The sequence below is a fragment of the Aulonocara sp. 'chitande type north' Nkhata Bay genome, linkage group LG17, assembly GCF_057382095.1.
Source record: "Aulonocara sp. 'chitande type north' Nkhata Bay isolate Kocher_YH1m ecotype deep benthic linkage group LG17, A_spYH_male_GT1.1, whole genome shotgun sequence".
NCBI classification, from domain to species: domain Eukaryota; kingdom Metazoa; phylum Chordata; class Actinopteri; order Cichliformes; family Cichlidae; genus Aulonocara; species Aulonocara sp. 'chitande type north' Nkhata Bay.
The window spans coordinates 17,612,488-17,640,377 of NC_141360.1; the positions used below are offsets into that span (position 1 = coordinate 17,612,488).

The 27,890-nt window shown below is 41.7% G+C and overlaps 2 protein-coding genes and 1 pseudogene across 3 annotated transcripts; all 3 read right to left on the reverse strand.

Moving 5' to 3' along the window:
• Nucleotides 1–5,443: 5,443 nt before the first annotated feature.
• LOC147309883 (piwi-like protein 1) lies at nt 5,444–9,737 on the reverse strand. The gene is made up of 9 exons (XM_086269961.1): nt 9,721–9,737; nt 9,484–9,556; nt 9,044–9,244; nt 8,589–8,692; nt 8,274–8,344; nt 8,036–8,189; nt 7,623–7,748; nt 7,351–7,498; nt 5,444–5,628 (listed from the first exon to the last, which is right to left on the reverse strand). Exons 1-9 carry the CDS (start codon nt 9,735–9,737, stop codon nt 5,485–5,487), a joined length of 1,038 nt encoding a protein of 345 aa, XP_086126087.1. The 3' UTR covers nt 5,444–5,484.
• LOC147309884 (multifunctional protein CAD-like) lies at nt 9,524–27,111 on the reverse strand (annotated as a pseudogene). Its single transcript, XR_015125841.1, has 18 exons — nt 27,011–27,111; nt 23,801–23,870; nt 22,608–22,841; nt 22,295–22,516; nt 22,013–22,201; nt 21,358–21,482; nt 20,613–20,746; nt 20,126–20,238; nt 19,366–19,525; nt 19,196–19,281; nt 18,957–19,032; nt 18,759–18,926; nt 18,470–18,652; nt 17,626–17,730; nt 16,936–17,184; nt 16,743–16,824; nt 9,988–10,660; nt 9,524–9,908 (listed from the first exon to the last, which is right to left on the reverse strand). The product of XR_015125841.1 is annotated as a multifunctional protein CAD-like (transcript).
• Nucleotides 14,461–15,772, reverse strand: LOC147309885 (uncharacterized). Its single transcript, XM_086270271.1, has 4 exons — nt 15,636–15,772; nt 15,282–15,335; nt 14,833–15,180; nt 14,461–14,733 (listed from the first exon to the last, which is right to left on the reverse strand). The coding sequence occupies exons 1-4, from the start codon at nt 15,649–15,651 to the stop codon at nt 14,582–14,584; spliced, it is 570 nt and encodes a 189-aa protein (XP_086126397.1). The 5' UTR covers nt 15,652–15,772; the 3' UTR covers nt 14,461–14,581.
• Nucleotides 27,112–27,890: the final 779 nt, after the last annotated feature.

Consider the following 27,890-nt stretch of genomic DNA (forward strand, 5'->3'; position numbering starts at 1 on the left):
TTTCTCATTTTCTAAAGCTTAAAACAACACTAATTGCTTTAAGACCAAGAGTGCAGCAGGTCAACTATCACAGTAAATATAAGGACTTTTTGTTAATAGGTTGTTGCATTTTCTTTGTAATGCTGACTTCACACAAACTGGACGGCAACACGTTTTTCAACTCGAGCAATCTAAACATCACCACAGTTAAATCAAACCAGTCGTCGTCTGATTTTTGTTATGTTTAAAAACTATAGTGTCACTGTCTGCCTGAGAAATATTCTGCTACAAGTGGGCTTTGGTATTGTTTTTCTCTCCTTTTCTCTCCCTCTATCGCCTGGGCGGAGGCCATTGTGGGCTCCCGCCTTTGGCCTACATACCTGGGAGATGGTGAACACCTGCGTCTCATTAACCGGCCTCTACTTACGGGAAGAAGTTAGACTGCTCTTTGCTGGATTGTTGCTTGACTCATGTTAGTGAAGTCCTGGCTAGGACACTAGTAATCTAGTTCTCTTGGATTTTGAATCTTGTGCTAACACGTCGTTTCCCTGTGTACAGACACCCTGGACCTGCCCTTGTTCCTTACAGAAATTCTGGTACGAGAGAGGAGTGAGAGACTGGTGAGACGCCAAGAGAGACAGAAGGAGAGTGAGTGTGTTCCCCCTGCTTTTCCCTGCAGATTCCCTGGAGACCTGATCCCTGCACCCTTGTATATAGCACTTTGACACTGTCGCACATTTAACTTGGTCTAACACAGGGCCATATAGGTTTTTTCCCTCTTAATAATAAACAACTTCATTTAGGAATTGCATTTTGTGTTTATTTGTGTCATCTTTGTCTAATATTTAAATGTATTCATCAAGGGTCATCAGTTCAGAGACTGTGACAGTTGAGACTGAGAACAAGAACGAAGTGAGACAGAGAAGCAGAATGGATGAATTCAGATGGATTCAAATGTTTTTATGTCTGATGCTGATGATTCAGATTGTAGGTAAGAATACAGGAAACATTTTTATAGCAGTGAAATAATAATCGTATCAATATTATTACAATCACTTACCAATAACATGAATAAGACAGCTGAGCATGATCTGCTGTTTTAGGGAAGCATGTTTATAAAGTTGTTTCTAAATTGATTTTCACTCTTATTGTAAAAAGTGCTGTATTCTAATGTTTTTTATTGGTTTTCTTCAATGAAGATTGTTGATGATGTCATTCAGCCTCGTCTAAATGTGATGACCATAATAACTGTGATGGTACTAAATGTTTTTTTATTTCAAGAAACTAACAGCACAGCTGATCAAACTTTGACAGATCGGTGAAAAGGCCACAACTAAACCAGACAGATTGATTATTGAGGTGAAATGTTCTCTCTCTGTTATAAAGTATTACCCTATTTACTCAGCAGGATACAACACAGTGAAGTGTGAGGTGACTGATACACACAGGAAGAGTGCAGCCATTTACCTTCAGCCCTCAGCCCTCAGGTGAGGAAACAGGTGAGCTCACGATCAACTGTTTAAGATGACCTCAAATATTAGTTTGATAGATTTTAAATTTTTAAGATCTTTTTTTTTCATTAACAACTTGTGAAATAATGACACACTTTTTGGTTTGGTTTTGTCATTTATTCAGCTGAAGCAAACACAACAAAGGAACCAGCGAGAAAAACTGAAAGCAGCACAAAAGGAGAGTTCATACTTTAGTTTACATCTTTTTTCCTAATGAATATTATTTACATTTTGATGACAGAAAATCACTTACCTATCCTATAGGAAACATAAGATGTAACATTTGATATGATGGTGTGGTTTTGGCAGGAAACATTGTTCACTTGACTATCATGGCTGTTAAATGGTGTGAAAAGTTTTTCAAACATTAACATGCAAAAATGTTTCAAATTTGTTTTATCGCAGCTATTTCGTGGTACATCGATGGAGCTATTGGTTTGGTCGCACTGCTGATAAGAGCTGTGTGTCTCATCATAAGGAAAAGAATGAAAGGTGAGAACATTTACAGATACAACATTTGTAAGTTGTTCTATGAATGTTAGAGTTGACTGTTTTTGTCTTTCCAGGAAACAAAATGCAGAAGAGTGAAAATCCTGTGAGTTTTGAAACATATAATTAAATATTCCTATATCTGCCACTAAAAAGACAATTAAATAAACCGCTCATCTTTGAGGGAGTGTTAACAAGAACTAAACTGCCTTCATAGAAATGGTTTTCCACTAGATGTAGCCGCACTATTGTCTGTTTTTCAGGGACTGAGTTCAAACCCTGCGGAGACTCAAACCAATTAGAACTCGGTGAGATCTCCCACTACACCCAGAGTTAAAAACACTTCTTCTTATTCTCTAAAAAATTGTAAATGCATGACACTAACTGAAAAAGCATCCAAAAGATAAGAAAGTTAGGCCAAAAATAAAATCAGTAGACCACACCATGAATCGTAAAACCTGAAGTAAGAGGTCAAAACACAAATGCAATATCTTGAGACATCATTTCTGAGAAATTAAAGTGATGAATGAAGAGTTGTTTATGTTGCATTACAGTGAGACATATTTTCAAGGATAACTGTTGGCAAAGTAGGATCCAAGTGCAGAACTCAAATCCATGTTAAACTCAAAAAGCAGCTTTATTGCTGACCTTAGCAGGCCAAAATGCAAAACACAAAATAATTCAGGCAACACTAAAAACCTGGAACTCACAAACTAGCCTCTAAGGAACATAGAACATAACAAAGAACAGAAGCAAACTGGGGCTTTAAATACACATGAGGAGATTAGGCCATCGTGGAGACTAGGAACTCAGTTGTACGGTGGCCCTCAGAGGCCACTGCAACTTAAGACAACACCAGCAATAAGAAAAATGCTGCAAAAGCACACAAAACACAACGAAAAGAGGAAAAACGACAACGGAAATAGGAAAAAAAAAAAGATTTGCAAAAGCACAAAGTGTTTCTGGGGAGACAATAACCTGACGGACCAGTTGCAGGAACCAAAATATGCTAAGAATTGCGCTGGGAGACACTTAAAAGAAGTGGAGGATTTATCGGTTTTGTGAGGAAAGAAAAGATGAGTGGTATATGTGTTAGCCTAACTATTAGCCTAAAAATCCATCATCAGTATTATGAGTCATGATAAAACACACCTAGCATGTTTTGGGTTCCTGCAACTGGTCCGTCGGGTTATTGTCTCCCCAGAAACACTCCCCTTTGCTTTTGGAAATCTGTTTTTTCCTATTTCTGTTTTCGTTTTTCCTATTTACGTTTTTTTTTTCCTATGTCTGTTACCATTTTTCTTATTTCTATTTTGTTTTGTGTGTTTTGCAGTGTTTTTATTGGTAAATGGACTGATTATTATATAGCAATTTTCTACTCTCCCAGAGTAGTCAAAGCACTGTAAACAACATGCCTCATTCACCCATTCATACAAGCACTTGTAAAGATATAGGTCAATTGAAAAATCTAAATTGCCCATAGGTGTGAATGCAGGAGTGAATGTGAGCGTGAATGGTTGTCTGTCTCTGTGTGTTGGCCCTGCGACAGACTGGCGACCTGGCCAGGGTGTACCCCGCCTCTCGCCTTATGATAGCTGGGATAGGCTCCAGCACCCCCCGCGACACTGAAAAGGATAAGTGGATGGATATTACTGAGGAGTCAGCATGTTTTTCTCTTCATTGTTTAGGTGGATCCTGAAGTTTCCTATGTCACCATCAGCAACACCTAGAAAACCAAGATAAGGTGTTTTGTTTAGTGATATCTGTATGTTTGTTTGTTTGTTATTATTTTATCTATATATCAGACAGCTTTTTTCAGGTTCGTGTTGATGATGAAATGATGCAGTGACTTCTGCTCTACTGTCAATTTTAAAATAACATAGTTCAAGCAGTTGAAAAAAAAGAATTTGCATTTAATGGAAAGACAATTTTTGAATATTGTTTATGGGTCCAACAGATTTAACCCTTGTGTGGTGTTCATATTTTTGTTACTCAGCCAGTGTTCATGGGTCTGGTGGACCCGCTAGAGTTTTGGCTTTCCAAATTAACACTATCAAACAATTTTATGTTAAATTACTCAACAGATGTTTACTTCATCCCAATTACAAGCCATATGAACAGCAAAGACGGTTAATTTTTTCCCTTTCCCTTTGTTAGATCACATTTATGAATTAATGTGCTTCTCGTTTTTTGTTTTTTTGTTTTTTATAAAATGTTATAAAAAAATAAATCAGTTATAATCAAGTGGAGTGAGTGGAAAGACACAACACATTTACACGTGAAGCAATATGTTTCACAACTAAATGGGATCAGCTGCTCATCAATGGTGACAGGGGAGGTGGTGCACACACTTATCCCACACTGTCCTGATGGCAGGTAGCTTGTCTCTCTGCCGTCGAGCTGGTCTGTCGTCTCGGTTATCAAAACGGATAATCCTGGAAATTTTGTGGAAGTTTTCCAGAGACATTGATGCACGGAAAGGTTCTTGCCGGTTTCTGCATCCCACAGGGATTCTGTGGATTCCCCTTTGGACCTGAAAACTCCTGCAAGGATAAGAACCCCAAAGTAGGCCTTTGGGGTTCTTGGAGGAATTTGGTCCATCTCCTTCCACCTCTCTCCAAAAACACACCTTCCTTCTAGATTACTGCAATCCAGAATAATTTTCTGGATGGAATCTGGGATGAAAAGCTCAAATGAAGACTTGATGTCCTGCACATGAGTAACTGTCAGCCGTTGGCCCTGGCCAGTAGCAGCTCTGCAGGGTGGCTCATTTCTTGGGCAAGAAGACCATTCAATTTCACCAGTTATTGACATCCATATTTCTTCACTTGCCGTCTGGTGGGCTTGTTCTGGTCCTGGAGCTGGCAGCAGATGGGGTACTCGTCTTCGTTTTGTTACTAAATGGTGCTCAACCTCATCCTCTTCTTCAAAGTCACTGTCAGACTCTGAATTTTCAGAAATGTGAAATATTCTGAAACCTCTTTGTCAACATCATCATCCGAAGCCCCTCTCTCTTCCAAAATCAATTGGATGGCCCTCGCAGCAGATAATCTTTTGCCATCTTGATCAGTTGTGATAAAGAACCACACTGGCAAAGTCTTATTTATAGTATTATGCCCCTAATTTGCAGGTGGGACAGGGTATGAGAAAATAAAATTTGGATCCCTCAAGAAAGAGGGTAAAATGTGTGGGAATGTAAGAGCAGACAACAATGTTGCAACTTTGTGCGGGAGCAGGAGGGGAAGAAAACACTATCAGCAGCACCAGAAAGGAGGAAGACAGAGTGTGGGAACACAGGACCTACACTTTCAACACTTTTATTAGACCTGGGTCCAGTGGACCCGAACACCTTGTATGTAATGTAAATGTGTGGGGGGAGGTACAGTATGAGGTCATTGAAAATTAGTTTATGTTCTTCACAGAAAATAAGCCAAAGCCAATGAATTTCAGGTTGAAAAAATAAATTGTTTAATTTTTCTTTTCAAAAAAAAACTGAAAACGGGTCTCACAGACCCGAACACCATACAAGGGTTAAAAGGTAGAAAAGCTGGTCATCCAGTTTCATATTGGGCTCTTTGTGGATGCTCTGACCCACAAGGAAAGCCAACTTGTGGGCGTACTGGCAGGGAGCAGGCACTCTGATGATCCCCTAAAGCACAAAGAAAAACAATCAGGCATGACCAACACAATGCCAAAGTCAGTGACATTTACACAGTCGGGGAAAATTATTTGATCCCTGCTGAATTTATACGTTTGCTCACTTACACAGAAATGAAGTCTAATTTTTAATGGCAGTTTTATTTTAACAAATACAGAAAAAAAAACATTATATCAGAGTTATGAATGGATTCACATGTCACTGAGTGAAAAAAAGTATTTGATACACAAGTAAAACACAAGTGGGTACTTTGTGAAGGAACTCTTGGCCAGTACAGCCGTATAGTCTGTCACCAGGTTTGCACACATCTCTGGAGTGATTTTGGCCCGGTCCTTTTTACAGAAACTAAGTCCTTTAGGTTTCTCAGTTGCCACTTGGGAACTCAAAGCTTAAGCTCCCTCCACAGGTTTTCTATACAATTGAGGTCTGGAAACTGAATAGACCACTCAATGACCCTAATGTACTACTTCTTTGGCCGGTATGTTTTAGGTCATCATCATGCTGGAAGACTGATTCGGACTAGGGCTGCCACGATTAGTCGACTATCAAAATCGTCGACGACTAATTTAATAGTTGATGTGTCGTTTGAAGCTTTGTAAGATCCCAAAAGACGCAGGAATAAGTAGTAGTATTTAAGGGTGTAATAACGGACTGAAGCAGAAGATGGCAGCACTGCATGTACAAGGATGCCAGCTGCCGTTAAACCTTGAAGAAGAGGAAGCCTAATGATAGTTATATAAGAGCAGATGCTGCTGGTGCAATAAGCGGTACGTTTTACGTCCAATGGATGCATGATCTGATTAGTCGACTAATCGCAAAAATAATCGGTGACTAGTCGACTATCAAAATAATTGTTTGTGGCAGCCCTAATTCGGACCCACCTTTAGTCTTCTGTGCTCTTATCGGAAAAACACCTCCAAAGTACAAAGTTTCCACCTTCATGTTTGACTGCAGAGATCATGTTCTTTGGCAATACTCTGCATTTCTTGTCCTACAAATACAGCGGGTTGAGCTGATGCCAAAGAGCTCAATTTTGGTTTCATCTGACCGCAGCACTTTCAAAGCCTTCTCTAAATCATTTAGTTGTTCACTGGCGAACTTAAGATGGGTGTGCCATGTGCCTTCCTGGTGTCCGTAGTCCCAGCTGCCTTCAGATCTCTAACACGCTCCTGGCATGTAGTTTTGTGCTGATGACCACCTTTCTTGTGCACCCCATGAGCAAAGATCGTATGTGGAGCTCCAAACCGAGGGCAACTGATGGTCATTTTATATTTCCAGATAATTGCACCAGTAATTGTCACCTTCTTACATCCCATTCCCTGTTTGTCCTTTGACAGCTCTTTTTCAATTACTGAAAAATATAATTAATTGAAGAAATTGATTCTGTAGACAGGTGTGCTTTATAATTAGACACTCTTGAACTCATTGATTGTAATTTGCCAATTTGAGTCAGAATTCTGGCTGGGTTGTAGGGGATCAAATAATTATATCACTCATTGATTTTTGACTGATATTCTCCCTCCATTAAAATTAAATTGTATTGCTTTGTAAATTTTTAAATTAGAGTCGATCATTCAAAAACTTCATCATTTAATGAAAACTCCTTAAAAACACTGAGGAGAAAGACGCCTGATTATGACCAGTTTAGATGAAGACAACATTTTCAGTGTAGAAAGATTTCTACTCAAAAAGGTCACTCTGATGCCAGCCTACCTGCCAGTTGTAGTACATGTGGCAGAGCTTGTAGGTGAGCCGCTGCATGTGATCTGGCTTGAGTCCACTGGTGTCATACACGACATTGTAGTGGGTTGGTGAGACACTCTCACTGCGAACAGCCTGGCTCACAATATAGAAGTCATACCTAGAAAACAAACGTGCAACAGTACTGTCACAATACAACTGCTCCTATGTAAATATCAAAAGACCGTTAACAGCTAAAAACAAAAAAACAACAAAAACCCCGCCCCCCTCAAAACAAGACGTACCACTCTGGCCGGGTGACCTCTGCGTCAACGATGGTGCCAGGAGGAGGATTGGACACCTTGCCATTTATGTGGGCGAAAAACCTGCTGCTTATGCGCTTCTTCACCACCACCACACTCAGCTTTGGGCTACAACAAAAAGACAGAGGCTCTGGGAAAACCTGACACTTCTACTAAATAATCTCAACTTTGTTCTTTAGATGCTCAGGAATAAATACTAACAGCACTACAAAAACGTCCATGTTCCAACCAGTCATTTTACTTTACTGTCCTTACAATTCTCAAATCAAAGGAAGGAATCATGTATGACCATTTGTATTATCAATAACCCCACAGTGCAAATTTAACTGCCTCTGAGGGCAACGGTTTTTAGAGATTTAAAAAACACCATAACCGTTGGAGATGTAAAGACTCACTTGTAGTCTTGCCCCACTGACTTGATGGAGTCCATGATCTGCTGAACCTCATAGTTCACCACACTGTGCAACTGCCCATCCCCCACTCCGTCTCGGTAAACGATGATGCGTGAAGGCAGACAGCCATTGAACCTCAAATACTCTTTCAGGGCAGCTGGAAAACAAAGTGTTAAGACAGTTTCTGAGATCCTCTGTGTATTTAAAAGTAAAAGTTTTTGAAATGACAAAAGAAACTTGCCACTCAAAGTCTTCTTCAGCCCATCCATGATCTCCTGACCTTTGTGTTGCAGCACACACTTTGAGAGCCACCTTGAAAAACATTTGAATCATTAACTGTACTATTGCATTTAAAGGCTGGGAAACCACACACACACACACACACACACACACACACACACACACACACACACACACACACACACACACACACACACACACACACACACACACACACACAAAACGCCAAGTGAGGCCTTGTTTGCACATGTTGAACATAACCGAGAGCATTGCACTGCTCCCAGTGTGAATTCCCACCTCAGTTACAGAAACCAACCTGCTCATGCTTTGGTTGAGACTGGCCACTAGAGCACCAATAGACCTTTTCCCAGCAGCGGTGTCATGGTAGCAGTCGATGCCCACGATCATCAGCTGTTTGAGCTGCACAAACATGACAATATCACAAGGGGTTGCCACAGCAGGTAGCTCCGGATGTATGACTTAGCAGATTTTCTTTCTTTTTCTTAATGTTGGACAGCTACAGAACCATAGATGATTTCTGCACCTCCAGAGATCAAACTGGGGATCTATTTTTAAGAAGTCATCCCAAGGACAGTCAGAGGCATTGTGAACCCAATCAAACCAGTTTTGGATGAAAGGAGAAAAAAAAATACATTCTCATCTAAAGCACCAGAAAGTTTAATCAATTCAAAAGTTACTACTCTTTGCTTTCCAAAACACCTTAAACTTTAATCTCTGACATCTGAAGTATTTAGTTTGTGTGGGACTTACAGGGATTTCCACACTCCAGAGTTCCCCTCCCATCTTGCAAGCCATCTGCAGCGCAATCTTTGTAGCTATAGTCATGAGTGCCTGAGGTCGGCTGAGGGTACGGGCCACCACACACTGGCTGGGAGTGGGGCAGTCCACACAAAGGAACTTCTTAACGCTGTCATACTTATCCTTCCTGTTGTTGGGGAGGACTACCACCACCTAACAAACAGAAACACCCTGAGGTCTGGTACCGCTTTGGGAAACGTCAAAATTAAGATCCCTGATGACAAAAATGCATTGTGACATAACTACAATACACTGACCTGCAGTTTCTGTCAGTTATAAAAAAATGGCTACAATTCGAGCATTTAAATGCAAATGTGGTTCATAAAAAAACATTTTAGACCTGAAAACTGAAAAGTAAATGTACAAGTGTGTGCACTTCACACATCACCAACCATCTCTATCTGGGGTCCGACACTGTGCCGTAGGGCTGTGAGGAGAGACTCCTGATGATCTTCATACTGTATCCTATAGAAAAACAAGGATGCACGATAACGTTTGTGAATTAAAAGACAAGACAAGAAAAAAAAAACCTACAAGTGTTACAGTCAAAAATTTCACTTTACATACATGACAGTCCATTGTGATAAAAAAAAAAGTGTTGCAGAAATACTTAAAAATGCTCAACTCACATGACAGGTTTTCCCATGGCGATTCCCAGTGGGCCTGAGACTCTGCTGAGGGTCTGTAGAAGAGAACTGGCTTCATTGCCGTTACGACGGGTGTGAAAGAGGAGCCAGTTGTTCAAGGGAGGAGCGCTTATCACAGCTAATCCACGCATCTCTTTGGCCCAGTCAGCGGCCCAGGGGTTGTAGTCATACTATGTGATAATTATATTAAACATATTAAATGAGCCCTTAAATGTATCTGTTTAATTAACTGAGAAGAAGAAATTATACCGAAAGGGCCTCAATCTGGACGGAGGCTTCTCAAGCTCCAGGATCTCGAAGTCCTGCTCCGGCAGCCCTGGTACATTATCATACTGGGAGGCATTGGAGCCTCGGTCGGTGCCGGGGGCGTAGCCCTTGGAGCGTGGCCGGCGGTGAGGCTGAGCGGTGTCATCTGGGCTGGAAGGAGCCGGCGATGGCCCTCGGCTCATCTGAATTTCCCGCAAAGCTTCTAGCTTCGTCTCGGAGGGTTTGACCCACTGGGGCCCAGGCATGTCTCTGCGGGAGCTAGAGGCTGCGTTGGAGTTGTGGTTGGCGATGGCGTGAGCCTTTCCTCCATCCACAGCGGTCATCTGTGGTGTTGGGGTGGGGGCTGACAGCGGTGTCTCCCCCCTCTCTGGTGTGGTGTAGGTGGATTGCTTTTGTGTCTCATTTGAGATTTCACCTGACCCCCTCGAGTGGGTTTCCCTTTTGTCCCCCTTGTGGTGACGGATCCGTTTCTCCAGCGATTCCCGGTGGGCTCGGCTCGGGGGCCGTCCGTCCCGCTGGGGGTCCGGTAGAGGACTTGGCTCCCTGGGGGGCTCGGCTGACTCCGCGTGGCTTTGACTGTTGGCCACGTGGTTTGCTGCGGCTATCTCAGGAGGAAGCTGCCCTAGAGGCTTCTTGGGAAACTCGTCCTCTTTACCTGTAAAAGATCGGAGGGGGAAAAAAAGGTGTAAACGCATTAGAACGCCATCAGGAAACAAAGGTGAGCGGTGATGACTGAACACACTGTGTGGCGCTGGTTCACATCTGATGACGTGTCACAAACGGGCACATGAATTCATGCAACAACACTGCCATAGAGAGTACAAAATAAAGGAGAATACACTCATGAAGACACATAATCACATATCCACAGGCAAAGAGTGGGAGGAGGATAGGGAAAAAAACATCAGAAATAATGTTTGATATAAATTCTCATCATGGGAGACTCAATTAGGAAGAGACACTCTACTGAGCGTGCTCTGAAATTATTAGTCTTTCTACATTTCATTAAACAGTACTCGGCTGCAGTAGTAGCTCCAGGCTTGAAAGGTCATACAGAAATATTTCTTGATTAATGAACCTTCTTAAATGCACTGAGACTTATAAGTACAACTATAAAAAGAGAGAGAGAGTACTCAGCTTCTACAACCAGTACAAGGTTTGACATTAGTACTCAAACTTGCTGCTTTACATCTGAAAGAAATGAGCAGAGCTGACAGGAACACACGGTGTGGGTTATGTGGGTGTTTTAAGGGAAAAAGTGATGACCAGAGTCAGGTCAGGACGACAGCAGCTGGAAGAAGTGGAAGCGCTGTGGGAGTTATCCAGGAAGTCGACTTATTGGACCTGCATCCACAGACTAAAGAGCGTGTGCGTGACGAAATTACCCACTGACCTCGGTCACTTTTGTTCCACCACAAACTGCTTAAAACCCACCGGGGGACAAAGTTAACGTCTTTCACTTATTGAATTTATTGTTTTAATTTAAAGAAATAGAAACTTGGGATTTTCTACAAATTTCAACTGGTTAAATTTTTTTCCTAACCAACTTTTCTGTTTTGTTTTCTTCGTTCATTTCCATTCACGTTTATTAGACGAGCCAAAACACAATCCTCTTTTTCATTCGTGCGTTTTATTAGATAACAAAATACAAATCAAACTTGTGTTTCTTCTGCTACTGCAAGACTACAGCCCTCAATCAAGAGGTTTATACAGTGCTGTGAAAAAGTGTTTGCCCCTTATTAATTCCATAGTTTTTTGCATATTTATCACACTTACATATTTCTGATATTGGAACAAATATCAATATAAGACAAAGATAAGGGAAGAATACAAAACGCAGTTTTTCATTTATTAAGGAGCAAAGACGTTATAAGCCCTTAACCCTAATAACTGCTTGTGCCACCCTTCGTAGCAAATGCAATCAAACTTTTGCAATTACTGACTACGTGTGTTTCACATTGCTGTGGAGGAATTTGGGCCCAGAATTGTTTTAATTCAGCCACACTGGAGGGTTTTCCAGCACAAACAGCCTGTTTAAGATCAAAGCACATCAATGAGATTTGCGTTTAAGCTTTGACCCAGCCACTCCAAAGCCTTCACTTAGTTTTTTTTTGAGCCATTCAATCACTGTCCTGCTCCAGGTCCAAAGTGCTTCAGGACACAAACTGATGGCTGGAGATTCTTCTTCAGGGTTTTGAATCTTAACTGAGGTAAGTAAGGCCTGCAGTTGTTCGGATTTTGTTTTAAGTGTCCTTTAACTTGTGTGATGCAAACAGAAAAGTGATACCAGTGTAGTGAGCGATTGTTTTTCCAGCATGACTGCAGAAATGCTGCTGTAGAGTCTTTTCACCTCACCTGCTGACAGGTCAGAGGCAAATAAAATTGCTCTTTGAAGTCAACACCCCTGTATTAAATGCCATTTCTGCAGTTGTTGGAAGCAATAAAGAACTCAGAGTACTGAGTAAATTACATGCTGTGGTGATTAAAAAAAACTTAAATTAAGCCAAGTAAACACTCAGAATCATAAAACTGTCAAATCTCACAGTTCAGCCTATTCAGACACAAGGATGCAGATTAAAATAGCCCTGCTGCACAGCAGCAGCACATGTGGCAGCAGATAGCTGTTAAAACATAAGTTTAACAAAAGCCTCCAGTGTTCAAAAAAAGGCCCATTATCTTGTCAGCAGGCAGGAAAGCGAACAGACTACTATTAAAGTTGTGTGGGCTCTGGAAGAAAGGAAAGCCCTTCCTCCTTCAGCTACAGCTGCTGTTATAGAGGTTTATATAGTGTGACGCAGGAGGAAAGCAACCACACAGGAACCTGGAAAAGACTGTGAAGACAGGGGTAGATGCATTAAGGACCTTTATCTAAATTTACGGCTGTGCCTTTAAGTAACATTAGCACAAATGCAAGGTTAATTTAGAAGATGAGGAATTTTGTCTCTAAAACTAAAGTTCTCCACACAGAGTCATGCAATACTTTTAGTTTCCCACCAGAGGGCGCCTTATATCATCAATTTTACATCTGCAGCCACAATGTAGTCCAAACAAAAAGGAGAAGGGAATCAAAAACTAAAGGTAAGAGATGAGCTAACCATTGAAGGACTCCAAATAAGCAGCAAAGCAAGTCTGAAATATTATGCTGGAAGATCAGTTTGTGACAGAAACAAAGAAAAATAAACCCGAGTGCTGCGGGACAGACAGGCGACAGACAGGGCGGACTGACTGTGGGACAGATGGACAGAGACATGGAGAACGAAGGACCAGTCAGGATAGCCCACCGGTTGCTGTTGTAGGAGGGAATGTGGCCGCCGCTCACAGCCACACTTTTGTTGTTGTTGGCTTACATTGTTTGAAAGAAGATTCGAAAAGCACAGTCAGCTGGCACATCTGGACCGGTGTTTGACTTTGTTGTGAACACGTATGTTTGATGTTCGCACTGCAGCCTGGCTGGACCGAAGTTGAGCTGGGTCAGACCTGGCTGGTCACAACGCCCTCTACCTACAGTAGGGGAGCTGGCTGTTGGTCACATGATCACAATAAAAGAGCTGGCTGATTGCAACTGACTGTACCAGTGTTTTTGAGGTATTTACCCAGTTTGAGCTTACATTGCATGTGTAGGGGTTAACTTAGGTTCGAACAACCTTAATGTGAGCACTTATCCCGGCTGAAGTTAGGTTATAGGGTAAGTAAATCCAGATAAGGGAAAGAAACCCTGGATATGTTAAGCTTGCTTAGTGGTACAGAGCCCAGGCTGAGTGAGAACCTACATAGACACCAGTTAGTTTGTTTGTCAGGGCACCGACTAACTCTGACTAATGTGTCTATTTTTGTGTAGTTGTTTTTGTTTTTTTCCCTTTCTTAGTGGTAGCTCACTCATCTTGTGGACTTCAGGTGGACCCTCAGAGGATCTTCATGTATGGATAGAGCCACGTTAGTACCAGCTTGGGTGTACGCTGATTCTTTGATTCCCTTTGGCCTCTTGATTGTGAACATCTCAAACAATTTTCTTACATTTTGCCATTAAATAGAACAATTAAGAAATGTTGGAAGATGTTTCTATTTCCAAATTTATAGAACTAAATTGCTTTTTCTCCTGACCAACAGATGAAGTAGATCATAGATTGAGTGTTCAGCAATATCCTCAAGAGTAAAAGTGTAAAATCTGACATTTGGCTTGGATTTGTTTGTCACATTTGCACTAAAAGGGCAATTGGAGGTGAGGTTTCTGGAATTGTTTGTGCATAGAGGAACTTTTGTCACTCTCCAACACAAGTTTAAAACCAACTGGAGATTGATTTACTTGAGAAGAGCAGACTTTTTGATAATTTATAGAAAATGGATTGTTTGGTGCAGAAGTACCTGGTGCGGGCAGCTCCAGCTTCACCCTCCTGAGCTGTGTATTTTCATTTAACCTAGCTAACGCTGTTTCTAAAGCAAGAAATGGGTCTGTAATATCTTGTTCCTGGTTATCCATTTTTTATTATTATTGTTTAACAGGAATATATTAAAAGAACAAAAAACCACAAAAGACAGTTTGTTTGAAAAAACAAAATGAAAAAAAAACACAAACTTTTTATAAGATGAGCTGAACTAATTCAGCGAACAGAGATACCGCGCGAAGAGCGATTGAAGCGAGCTGCCTTCGTGTGCGTGTTCGCCTTGTCCTCGTTGTCCTCGTTGTCCTTGCGATCCTACCGGTCCTGCTATTCCTTCTTCTGAGATGCCCTGAGAATTTGAGGGTAAGATACAAACAGTTAGTAAAGTTAAATAGAAAAGGGATAGTTTTTATAAAATGAGAAAAAGCGAGACCCTAGAGAGACTGACCGTGATTGGGTCTCAAAGGCAGGCGCGGTGCATTTCGTGTGTCTGATGGCGGAGAAGAAGAAGCGTTTCTGGGGCTCCGATTGGCTGGAGCATCCGGAGTGAGATCGGAGAGCGAGTCTTGCCTGGCCCCGGCGGACAGGCGCAAGTTTTTCCCAGAGGGTCGCGGGAGAGAACAAGCTCCGGCGGGGATGGAACTGGGGCCGGATGAAGCGGGGCGATCTAGCATAGAGAGCAGATGCTGTCTGTCGTGTGTGGAGAGACGGATGTTCTTGCCTGTGGATCGCTCAAGCACTGGTGGAGAAGAATTCGGCGAACTCGAAAAAATAAAGCTGTCCAAGTCTGAGATATCTAGAAAGTTTGATAAAAATGAAAAAGAGGGTAAATGTTTTGTTTTTCTTGTACAATTAGCTGTTAAGAGGGAGAACAAGAATGAACCAAACCAAACCTACCAACTCGATCGAGAGAACCAAAAAGAGAGGAGTTGAGCTCGCTTATCTCAGAGTCTGAAAAGAAATAACAACGAGTATTTACAAACGGGGAAAAACAGTAAAATATAAACATTATATGAACAAGAGTGAGAAAAATGAGGTACCTGATGAGGACATGATCGCTGCTAAAGTTTAGTGTACAAACGCACTTTTTAGCTCTGAGTGTTAGAGGCGAGCTTATTTATATTTTTAAAAAGTGTATTCCAAGTGTTACAGAAGCTATTTTGCATGGCTTTTGAAGATGAAAAAGCTTTTGATAGAATGGTAAAAAGGAAAATGCGAAAATGTAGTTAGAGGGGGAAGATTAACACTTACCGAGTGATATGCACATAGGGCACGCGAAGGCAGTTGTTGTTGATCCCTGGTTTCGTGGCTGTTGCGAGCTCGCAAGCAGTCTGAGCGGCGCCAGTTGTTGATATGTCTGAAGTCAGAGGTCTTCTGGGAGCTCGACGGCAGTCTTAACCTCAGCGGGAGATCATAAAATCAGACCTGGAGCCGATTGGCTAACCGGGGTGCGAAGGGAGCTGTGCGATTTGTTATGTGATTGGCAGGGGGCGAAGTGAGGGGGAGTTGGTCTCTGGCGGAAAATTTTCAAACGATGTAAGCAGCGCATTTGGGAGCAGAGTGGGGAACGAACAAGGAGGAAAAAATTGTGCTCTGCTCTGGAAGGGTCGGCGATTAAGAGCGAGGTAGAACTTAGACTGTGCGTTGAATTTTAGAGGTTGCTAGTAAGAGGGAAGTTTTTGAAGAAAAAAGACTAAGGAGTTTTCCCCCTGTTTTGGATTATAAGGCTTTTGGGAATAGAGGGTAGCTAACAAGTTATTCTAGGGTTTTTGGGGAAATCGCGGAGGATTTTTTAAGGAGTTTTCCCTGCTTATGTTTCTAAGGATTAGGTTAAGGGGGCTGCGGGGATCGCGAGAGTTTTTTTCTGAGTATGAGTTTTATTCTAAATCTACAAATGCATATAAATCGAAATAAAGTTTTGCCCCAAGGCATGCAGCCTGTATTTCCGGCCATACTGAACGTTACAAAAGCACAAGTTTAACTAAACAATTTTAATATGGTTTAAGAGATTTTTAAACACATAAGCACGGAGCCCGAGAGAGCACGGTCCGGAGACCTGTGATTCAATCAAAAACCAAAATACTTCACCCGGTATCTTTGTACTAGTTTGTCTGCATAGCTTGAATTCAAATATTTAGAAAAAAACTGAAAAAAACAGTACTATGTGAAAAAGAATTAAAATGAAAAGCTGAACTATTAGTGCAAGTAATTAGTAAAGCTTTTAGTAGGATGAAGTATTTACTGTTTAAAGAACCTCAGTTTTTGAACAACTTTGCTTTAAAGACTCAAGAATTCCTGTTTCAGAAACAAACATCTAAGATGACATTAGTGTTGTTGTTGCTGTTTACGACCACTCACCGGGCAGACGGACGAGTGTCTGGGATGCCATGCTGTCAATATGAGTTTTCACTGGTGGAGTCCTTCCAATCTGACGAAGAGCCTGCAAACGAGTCACCCTTTATTAATCATGTTCCCATAGAACCACATCACACAAAACATCCTAACAAAACAAAAAACAAACAATTCCTCCCCCAAAAAACAGATCGCGTACCTGAACAAAGAGCTTGGTGCACTTGATATCGATGATGAGCGGGACAGAGTAGTCGATAGCCATACGCCTGGTCCTGTAGCCTTTGGTGACAAAGGAGGAGAGCCTTCGACCTCCGCTGTTCCTCATGGAGAGGTTAATGACACGGTCGAAGTGGTTCTCCTCCAGGTAGTTCATGATGCTGCGCTGCTTCTCTTTGGTGGCACATTCATCGCTATCGTACTCCTCAAACGGCCAATCGATTGCAGTCACCTGTACAAGGAGACAAAACAAACTTAAAGACAATATCTTAAAGAGTCTTAAAGTTTCTATCCTGATTTCATCCTGTCATAGATTAATACTTAAAATAGAGTGTTATTAAAGTACTTAAGTGAACGCCACAACTATGAGCAATGACATTTCGAAATAAATTTCTGCTGTTTTTCAAAAGCTCTAGCAAAATAAAACATTTTTTACAGTTACATTGTATCCATGTATAAGTGCTGCTCATCTGGAATCTTTGGTTTAATGTGCAATTCAAGAGGAATGATAAAGATGTAAAGGGTTACCAGGATTAAAGCATTTAAAAACAAATACACATAAACACGACCATATTCATGAGTCACTCACAGATGTGCCACTGCAAAATAAGTCGATTTTGATTTAAATAAAGTTTGTTACTCCAAAAAACGAAGCCTGTGTTAAAAGAATTACCTTGACTCCATGCTCTGTGTAGAAGTCAGCCGTGCCCATGCTGGCATACAGGTCATATCCCAAAGACTCCAGGGCCTGCACGGTGGGCAGCAGCTCACTCTTGTTCTGCAAACACAAGTCAATGCAAATAGTTTGGATAAACCATAAAATCATAACATCAGTGCTGAAAGCTGGAAAAATCTATTTCGTTTACTATGCTTCACACAACCGGAACACTCTGCAGATGCTCCTTAAAATCAGATCACTTTTAAACTTCTTAAATCTATTGTGGTAGACAGACAGTTTCAGTTTCAGCTCATCTTATCTGACATCGATGGCCTTTTCATACAGTTCCATTTGCTGTTTTTTTAACCCAGCATTCATATCTTTAGACTTCCCTGAACCACGGTCACCCCTTAATCTAGTTTTTATATTTTCTATATTCAGGCAAACAGATCATAATATTTCAACGCCGCAGAAAAAAATGTGGTTCGATGATTTTTATTCCATTTGTGTTGCTGAGATGGTTTTGATCGAGTTTAACTACATCTGGTCTCATGGTGATAATATTTACAGTTATCAGCTGTTGGTGGAATCATCAACAGCTGCTGCAAAAACAAATAATCAAGGTTTGTTGCTTTTCTCGTTAGAAAAGTAGCAGATGCATAAAATCTGTTGTTTATTCCCATGTGACTGATCAGCCACAAAAACATCTGCCAAACATAACCCACAGTTGTGACTAGACTTTAATGTGCCACTAAAATGCATCATTCGTACTTCCAGCTGCATCACTTGTGAGCTGAACTCACTGTTCACATCTGGATCCCTATCTGTTGTGTTTTTGTCAGTCGAAACCTTTAAGTACCTTATAGCTGCCGATGGAGAGCAGGATGTTCTTCTTGGGGATCTTGAAGCCTGTGGAGAGCATGGCTTTGAGGTAAGCCTCGTACTGGTTCTCCCCAAAACAAGCTACTTCTCCAGTGCTGGTCATCTCCACCCCGAGCACCACATCAGCTCCGGCCAGCCGAGAGAAAGAAAACTGAGGGACCTGGAGGACATTTGGTTGAAAGCAATCCGTGATGCTCAGTCAGATGAGAAGACAAAAGTGATTTAACATGAAGGGAAATATTTATGATTGCTTTCACACTACTTACCTTGACTCCCACAATCCCTTTCCCTTTCATCAGGCCCACTGGCTCCACGTCCTCCCCGATAATGTACTGGGTAGCCAGAGCCACCAAGTCCACTCCCAGTGTCTTGGACACAAAGGGGAACGAGCGAGAAACTCGGACGTTGCACTCGATCACTTTGAGCTGGTCATCCTGAGAGAAAAAACACAGCGGTCATTCAGCCGCCACTGTGTCAATCTGCTTCACCACTGGCAGGATGGACCAATCGTGACGCAGCTTTCTGACGGCCAGCTCTGTGCTGTTAGAGGGAAACGTGGATTTAGTGATAGAGGACAAACCTTAGTTTGGATTCTTTAAAAGCACTTTATCTAAAATAACATTTCATGCTGATAATACCCTAATCACAGAGAAAGTTACCATTAAGTTAAAATAAGACAGTGATTATTTCCTTTCCTACCCACCTCTGTACAGCCAGTGCTATCTGCTTGTCTGAGAAGCCCAGCTGCTTGGCCTTAAGCATCACCTCTGGAGGCATGGAGCTCTCATCCTGGACGGAAGGAAATTAATCCAGCATCTTAATCCATTTCGAACAGCTCTTAGTTTTTTTCATGTTACGTCTTATCGGCCTTACCTGATTGTAGGTCTCCAGCAGCAGCTCGTGGTCGGCGATGTTCTTCATCTTGTGCAGGAACCAGCGGTCGATTTTGGTCATACAGCTTTTCCACAGTGTAGCCAGCTTTGAATGCTGCCGCCAGCACAAAGATACGCTTATCTGTAGGAGTCTGCAACTCCTGGTAAGCAGAGGGAGCACAACATACTAACTGTGAAGTAAAGTGCTGCTAGTTATTTGCCAGCCATGAGCATCAGCTCAGACATTTGGGCTTATTTTCTCAAAATAAATAAATAAATAAAAATAAATCAGCCACACACATAGTAGCAGAACATGATTAACAGCATGCAATGAAACATTCTTCAAAAAACCCAGAAGCAGGAAGCATTACAGTAGTAGATAGCTCAGGGGAGATCTGGCACCATCTACTGGTCCCGTTAAGACAGAACAATACAGTTTTGACCTTTTAAAATGTCCTTATCACAATCATTTATAGGGTCACCATCCTAATAGAGGTGTAGTAAAACAGATCAACATGCTTTAATGTGCTGCACCATCACTCATCCTTAAAAGCCGATGGCATTGCATAGCAAAAGCACCAATGTTGTGTTCTGACCAAATATGAATCATCATATCATTGCATGGTTGGCTGAAAATGGTTAAAAATCTTTCAACCTGAGATAAAGTATTTGCTGACACTGCAGTGAACAGGTCGTGCAGCAGCAAGGCATTTTTTAACCAGTACAACCATTTAACCTGGACTTCAGCTATGGGAGGTTACCTTTTCAGAGACAGGCTTGATGGTGTGGTCAAAGCCAACACAGTTCTCATCCACCATCCTCAGAGCTTTCTGGAAGGCTTCCTCAAAGCTACGACCAATAGCCATCACCTCCGCTGTTGAAGAAAAGGTTCTAGCACTGAGCACAATATCCATAATAAGCACCTGACTTACTGGCTTCTCTGCCCGCACTGGTAAAGGTTAACTTTATAATCAAACTGTGAAATAAAGCAGTAAAGTAAAACTTTAATGCCCTCATGGAGAAATCTGCTGTGATAGCAGTGCAGAAAAAATAAATAAATAAGAATAAAAAAAGAAAGAAAAAAAACATAGTAGGTGCAAAAAATGACCATCTGAATTTATTGTTAGCTTTACTGAGACCAAACTAAGTATTTTTAAAATGTTCTGGAATACTAACAGTACTAAATCTACTACCTATTTACAATTTGTTACAACATATTTTTGTTCCAAGCTCGCTTTTGCCTCTTACCAACACTCTTCATGGAGCTGCCTATCTTGGTGGAAACCCTGAGGAACTTGCTGAGATCCCAGCGAGGCACCTTCACCACACAGTAATCCAAACTCGGCTCAAAGTTTGCCGTCGTCGAGTTTGTCACTGAGTTTCTGGACAAAAATACAGACGCAGTGCAAATATTTTTCATGGGTGAATCACTTAATTTAAAGGCGCTTTACAGTTAAGACATTTATGCCAAAAAAAAAAAAAACTACAATGCTGCAACTGCTCAAAGCAGTTTTGTCAAAACAATAACTTCAAATTAACCAAACTGCCAGCTGTGCAGGTGATGAATATCATCTTGTCACCAACATTTCCAAATTTCTTTGCTGATGAAAAATTGTGAAAACGTTTATACTAAAAAAAATGATTGAATTTCAATGATCAGATGTCTTTAAGTGTAATGATTGACTAGCTACATGTTTCCTGGGTCGGTGTGACACTGTGGGGGTGACTATTCAGGGTAAGCACAACAGGTCCACATGCAGTGAAGGCAGCGAGTCTGTGCTGCCTTACTTTACAGGCATCTATGCATCACAATTGTTTTTTGGTCGTTTAATATAGAAAAATTGATTTTAAGCTTGAATACTTTAAACCCCACTTTTAAAAAATGTTCAGTTTAGCAGAATACTGGAACGTCTTTGTTGGATGCCATCATTCTTTAAAAGCAGCGATGCCCCTGTTAGATCATTATCCGCCGTTCTTAAGCTGAGAGACGTACTTGAGCTGTGGCAGCGGGATCCCCAGACCAAGTTTAGCTGCTACGTAGGCCAAAGGATAACCAGTCGCTTTACTGGCCAGAGCAGAGCTCCGTGACAGGCGGGCATTCACCTCAATGATGTAGTACTGCAACACATTATACATAGAAGATACAATTCAATCACACACATTACGGGAATTAGACCAGGAGCAGGAATACCAGCTCCCCATGCACACAAGACCTGTTTAAAGGCCTGTTCTGATACATAAAGCCTATTCATACAAATCTATTCCTGGTTTGTATGAAATGAACTTGGTCACATTGATACCTAAAACAATTTTCTTTTAAAACTTATTGAACTAGAATTTACATAGCAAAGACTTTTTACAACCTTGTTTTGGAGCCAAAACAGTAAATGTAAGCCGTTGACATACCTGGCTGTTACATTATCTGCAGATCCAGCCGCACACTCTGTACATCCTATAGCCATATAAACTGTATATACTTAAAGTCATGTTACCACCCATGCTTATTTCAATATACCTACACTTTCTGTACTATTCATTACAGCATGTCACTGGCTTTAAAATAAGGAAATGAAAAACAGATCTACTTTATAGGTGAACACAGTCCTATTTGTGCTTTTCATCACCCAGGTCTTCACATATATGCTTACCTGTTCAGATTCGGGGTTAAGAGCGTACTGGATGTTACACTCTCCCACGATGCCGAGATGTCTGATGACTTTAATGGCCGTGTTTCTCAGCATGTTGTACTCGCGGTCATTAAGCGTCTGACTGGGAGCCACTACAATGGATTCCCCAGTGTGGATACCCAGTGGGTCGATGTTCTCCATATTACACACCTAAACAAAAGGAAACAACAGCCACTTTAAATCGCCCTCAGTTTTTTTTTTAGTGAGTATAAGCTGTTTGTTCTCTGGTCTCCTTTTACTCACAGTCACACAGTTGTCATAGGCGTCCCGGACCACCTCGTACTCAATCTCCTTCCAGCCTTTCAGGGATTTGTCCACCAGCACCTGAGAGGTGTGAGCGAATGCTGCCGTTACCAGAGAGGTCAGCTCCTCTCTGTTGTTGGCAAAACCGGAGCAGAGGCCTCCGAGAGCGAACGCTGAACGAACCAAGACGGGGTAGCCAAGACGCTCAGCAGCTGCCACCGCCTACAGCAGAGTTAATCAGATAAATTTAGACTTCACTGGGGCAAAAAACAATCCAGAAGCTATTAATTTATAAGCGAACACGTCTCCTCACCTGTTCCACCGACAGAGCTGCTTCACTGGGAGCTACATGCTCATTGATCTCTTCCATTTTCTCCACAAAGATTTTCCTGTCTTCGGTCATCTCAATGGAGGAAACAGGAGTTCCCAGAACCTGCACTTTATATTTCTCCAGAACGCCCAGCTTGGTCATCTCTACACCGCAGTTCAGAGCAGTCTGACCTCCAAAAGTCAGCAGGACGCCGTCCGGGCGCTCATTTTTTATCACCTGTAACAACAAGATGTAATGACACGAAGCACTCACAACACATGAAAATGAGACAAACAGCTCTGTGGATTTCACACTGGGAATTTCATCCCGTCCAAGACATTTGGAAGTCTGCAACTGAACTAAAAGCAGCTTAAGTCATCTTTTACTTTTTTTATTAGCCTCTTCGTTTCCACTCTATACTGCCGTATGATGGATGCAGGTAGAAAGCTGAGCGGGGATTTTTATATCTTTGAGCCAGCACATTTTTACAGAAACGTATTATGAACACTGAAATTTAAAAATAAAAATAATAACAAACTACATTAAATAAACCTGGGCAAAGAAGGTAAAAATCTGAGGGAATATTTGTCCTCAAACTTGTTTCTTTTCATTATCATTATTAATCTGCACTCTTATTTTTCCTCTCTTACTAATTAATTACTGGCTGTTGTCACTATATTGCATCTATATAAAAACCAGAGTGGAGCAACGAGCTCTCTTTAGTCCACCAGCACCAACCTTTATCTTACATGATGACTTCCAATGGAGCCGCGGATTTAAGGGCTGTAACACAAAGCTCATGTTTTGCCTTTGCTTTGCTAGTGCTGCATTCAAGTGTTCAACCAAACAAAGTGATGGACCACGTAAAAGTGTATCTTATCCACAGTAAAGAGATAAAAATAAAGGTTGTCCTAGAACCCACTGCCCCAAATCCTACAATACAGACACAAAAGAAGACTGAACTACCTTCAACAGTCACCAAAGCTACAAACACACCTGTGCAGAACTGCTCTGTGTTCTGTGGTGGGCTGTGATTATGTGAGACCCCTCAGTCTTTTAGACAAACACAATCTGGGGTCAATACTGACTGATCCGAAAAAACAAACAAACAAAAAACAGTTGACCTACAAATTTCACTGTGTCCACAGTTTCTCTTCTTTCATCAGTCACAGAGTTGCAACAGAGTGAATCCATACCTGAGTGACGTACTCTGCTGTAATCGGCAGAAAGTAGACTTTGTCAGCCAGATCTTTGGAGGTCTGGGCCCTATTTCAGGAAGCCGGTTTAGTGCAAACTCTGAGTAAGTATACCCTGATTTAACGAAAACTCTGGCTTTTCGGTTTCACAAAGCGAGTTTAGATTAATCCTGAGTGAGTCACTATGACGACACACTCTGTGAAGCTAACCCCCACCTGTTTTTCGGGCCTCCGCTTTTTTTCTGTTGGCTATAACAGGTCACATTTGAGCATACAGAGTAAGCAAATATGTACTTGTAATGTGCTCAGATAATTTCAATAAGTGCTTACAGAAAGAAAATTAATGTAGCCTCTAACTGCAATTGATTTACATGGGACAAACAGACCAAGCACTATGGCTCATAATACAATTACACCTTACCTGTTTGGACTATATTTTTATATTTCATTTTTACTTGCTGCCAGGAACGTTTGGGGCCTGTTGGGTCACATCAATGTTTAAATTAACACTCACGCATTGACTCTGTCGGCTATGTTTTGCCATGCATGCTCCCTTTCTTTTGCAGCTGAGGCTGTGTTACTTTTTTCCCGCAAAATTTTTTTTTTTTTTTTTTTTTGACAGACAACCATTCATACTCACATTCACTCGCACATTCACACCTAGTGACAATTTGGATTTTCCAATTAACCTATCCCCACAAACTGCATGTCTTTGGACGGTGGGAGGAAGCCGGAGTACCCGGAGGGAACCCACGCAAACACGGGGAGAACATGCAAACTCCACACAGAAAGACCCCGGCCTGATGGTGGAATTGAACTCAGGACCTTCTTGCTGTGCGGCAACAGTGCTAACCACCGTGCCACCGTGCTGCCTTTTCCCCGCAAAATTTGCATGTTATCGGCATATGCTGCCATCAGAATTTCGGCCTCAAGCGCTGTAAGATACATTGACCGCGCCTTCTTTCCCTCCGTCTCCATGGTGACTCGCTTAATCTGTGCTCCACTAATCAGGGCTTTACGTATTCTCGTGCGCGCGCTTAACTTGGGGTTAAAGCAACTCCGCGTTGATTGAACTAATTGTTATCAGCCTTTCTGAAACCGAATATTCCGAGTTGGACAGTTCGGGGTTACTCAACCCTGAGTATCGTTTTTCACTCTGAGTTTTCTAAACCGGTTTCCTGAAATAGGGCCCAGGTCTCTGTGGCTTTTAAACCCCAAAACACGCTGCGCCAAAAATTGGTCCACCCCAAGGATCGGGTCCCCCGACACAAACAGAGTAAAATAGTGTACGCTGTTAAGTGCCAGGAGGATTGCCAGGATTTATACATCGGGGAAACCAAACAACCTCTGGCGGAGCGGACGGCACAACACAGAAGAGCTACCTCGTCTCGCCAGGACTCTGCGGTCTATTTACACCTACAGGCCAGTGGACACTCTTTCAATGATGAGGATGTACACATCCTGGACAGAGAGGAACGCTGGTTTGAGCGCGGAGTCAAGGAGGCCATTTACGTGAAAAGGGAAAGACCATCTCTGAATCGAGGAGGGGGCCTAAGGGTACATCTTTCGCCATCTTACAATGCTGTGATTTCAGCCATTCCCCAACTCTCTGTGAATGGTACTCATGGCCATTGATCTGTGGTCTTTGATCAATGGGTTTTGGTCAGTGGTTGTTGATCAACGGTCATGAGAATTTTCGTAATTATGATTAAGGAACTGACCTCCCAGCCCATTGTTCCTTCAGGGGGCTGGTTTCAGTCATTATACAAATGTACTGTTTATAAGATTTGGAGAACCCTGCAGTCAGCTGAGACTGAAGAAGTCACTTGGATGAGTGACGAAACGTTTCTCCCACAAAACGCTACGTCCAGATGAACAGAATCAACTTTGGAGATAGAAAAATATAGTTTTTCATGTAAACTTGATTATTGTCTGTAGTAGGGCTGCCACAAACGATTATTTTCATAGTCGACTAGTCATCAATTATTTTTGCGATTAGTCGACTAATCAGATCATCATCCATTGGACGTAAAACGTACAGCTTATTGCACCAGCATTCATCTGCTCTTATATAACTATAATTAGTTTACTGCTTGAAGTGTTTAAAGTATGTGCTAACTAAAAATAAAGACAAGATGATAGATTAGACTTTTAATAAATTTGAAAATTGTCTCAGTGGTTTAATAAATTAAGTCGTCTGCTCTTTGCTCCCTAAAATTTAACAGGACATTGGAGTAAATTCTCGACCATCTCAAACTTCTGTTTAATCAGTTTTCTGTTTGACGTTTATTCAGATATGTAAAATCTATAACTTTAATCTCAGCCAAACCGAATTACTCCGGATCAAATAAAACACTGAAAAAAGCCAAACAATAACATTTTTTAGGTTATCTAAGTGACTTATATATCATGTTTAACCTGAGTAGCAAAAGACCGCGGGGGTTTGAAAACGATGTGCCGGGTGTTCGCTGTTCTACACGGATCTAGTGAACCTTACCCCAGCTAGCTATCAAGCTGGTGGGTAACAGATGTCTCTGAAAACGTCGGCGCACTTTTGAAAATATGTGGTGTCTTGATAAACTGAGCAGATATTTGAGGTTTACACAGTTACATTCTCGCCTGAAAATATGTTAAACGTTTATTTTGTGACCCAGAAAGAATAATAAGAGTAATATTAAAACTAACTAGCTGCCGCCATTGTTGGAAACTGAGCTGGGCAGCGCTATGAATTCTGGGACAGAGCTACTTCTTCTTCTTCGGGGTTTAACGGCAGCTGGCATCCTTGTACATGCAGTGCTGCCATCTTCTGTTTCAGTCCGTTATTACACTCTTAAATTCTACTACTTATTCCTGCGTCCTTTGTGATCTTACAAAGCTTCAAACGACGCGTCGACTATTAAATCAGTCGTCGACGATTCTGATAGTCGACGTAATCGTGACTAGTCGACTAATCGTGGCAGCCCTACTAGAAAGCGAAAATTTCAGAAGAAATTTTAAGTGTGCCTATGCTGCCGCTAATCAGTATAGTTTGCCATTCAAACGGCTACAGAGAGCAAAACTCAGCAGAGCAGCCATTCTCTACCATGAACTATGGTAAAAACAAACACCGCTCGCGCCTCACAGATGACAGCTTGCAGTTTTGTGTAAAGATGATGTGACTTCTTACAGCCCCGATTTGTAGACGCTGTGCGCAGAGGTTCATAAGCAGACCCGACAATTTCCTCGTGACGTCCTGCCACTTGCAAATGTGCCAGAAGAAGCAATGGAGTCAGCAGAGTCCACGTAACATCTTTAAAGTGCAGTGCTGCCATGTGTTAACATCTGAGACTCCAACATGAAGGACTGAAATAAATCTTTAGAGCATTAAACTGCTGGTGAACTGGACATTTTTTGTAGGTATCTCAAAAACTTTCAGTAGCAGAGTCTGCACTGTAGATACTGGGTTTTATTAAGAGAATGCAATTGCAACAATAACAAATTGAAAAGATTTTTTCATTCCCTGTAATGTATGGCTGCTGAGTAGCCATACCAGACATGCACACAGGGTGACTAGATCACAATAAGCCGCATGTCGGACTTTTCAACTCTTGCTAGGTAAACACAATAAGAATAAAGGGAAGTTTTCACTCCCCCTTGTTATTTCAGCTGCGGTTCTGTCTGGTAACAGTCTATAGGTTTGAGTAAGGATGTATCCATAGGTCTTTTTGGAGCACTAGCTGACAATTTATGAATCTTTAGCCAAATATCACACAAATATACTGTGTCGCTTCACACCATTTTTTCTCTTATGTGAAACTGAAAAATAACTCTATCCAGTGTTTAGAAAGGTGGATGTCCTGCAGAGCCTGTAAAATGTGGGACATTGGTTCAAGATGTGGGAGAGGGGGGAAAGCATAAAAATGCTGTGCAGTCCCCCTTATAGAGGGACATCTGATCCCCCAACCTGCACATCATGAAGTATGAAGTAACACCAGTAACACAACACCTTATGGAGGTAAACCAATGTGTAGACAGTGATGTGCAAAGCTGTTCATAGGAACATCCTCCATCCATGGTGGTGTAATCTTTATTCTGATGCTGAATTGATTGA

What these genes read in the sequence shown, in the direction of transcription:
- LOC147309883 (XM_086269961.1), bottom strand. An exon ending in TCGGACCCCAGATAGAGATG is followed by an intron (nt 9,245 to 9,483) that starts GTTGGTGATGTG and finishes TCTGTTTGTTAG; the next exon opens with GTGGTGGTAGTCCTCCCCAA. An exon ending in GCTGAAGAAGACTTTGAGTG is followed by an intron (nt 8,190 to 8,273) that starts GCAAGTTTCTTT and finishes TTTGTTTTCCAG; the next exon opens with CTGCCCTGAAAGAGTATTTG.
- LOC147309885 (XM_086270271.1), bottom strand. An exon ending in TGGTTCTCTCGATCGAGTTG is followed by an intron (nt 15,181 to 15,281) that starts GTAGGTTTGGTT and finishes CAAACTTTCTAG; the next exon opens with ATATCTCAGACTTGGACAGC. An exon ending in GCCTTTGAGACCCAATCACG is followed by an intron (nt 14,734 to 14,832) that starts GTCAGTCTCTCT and finishes TCAAATTCTCAG; the next exon opens with GGCATCTCAGAAGAAGGAAT.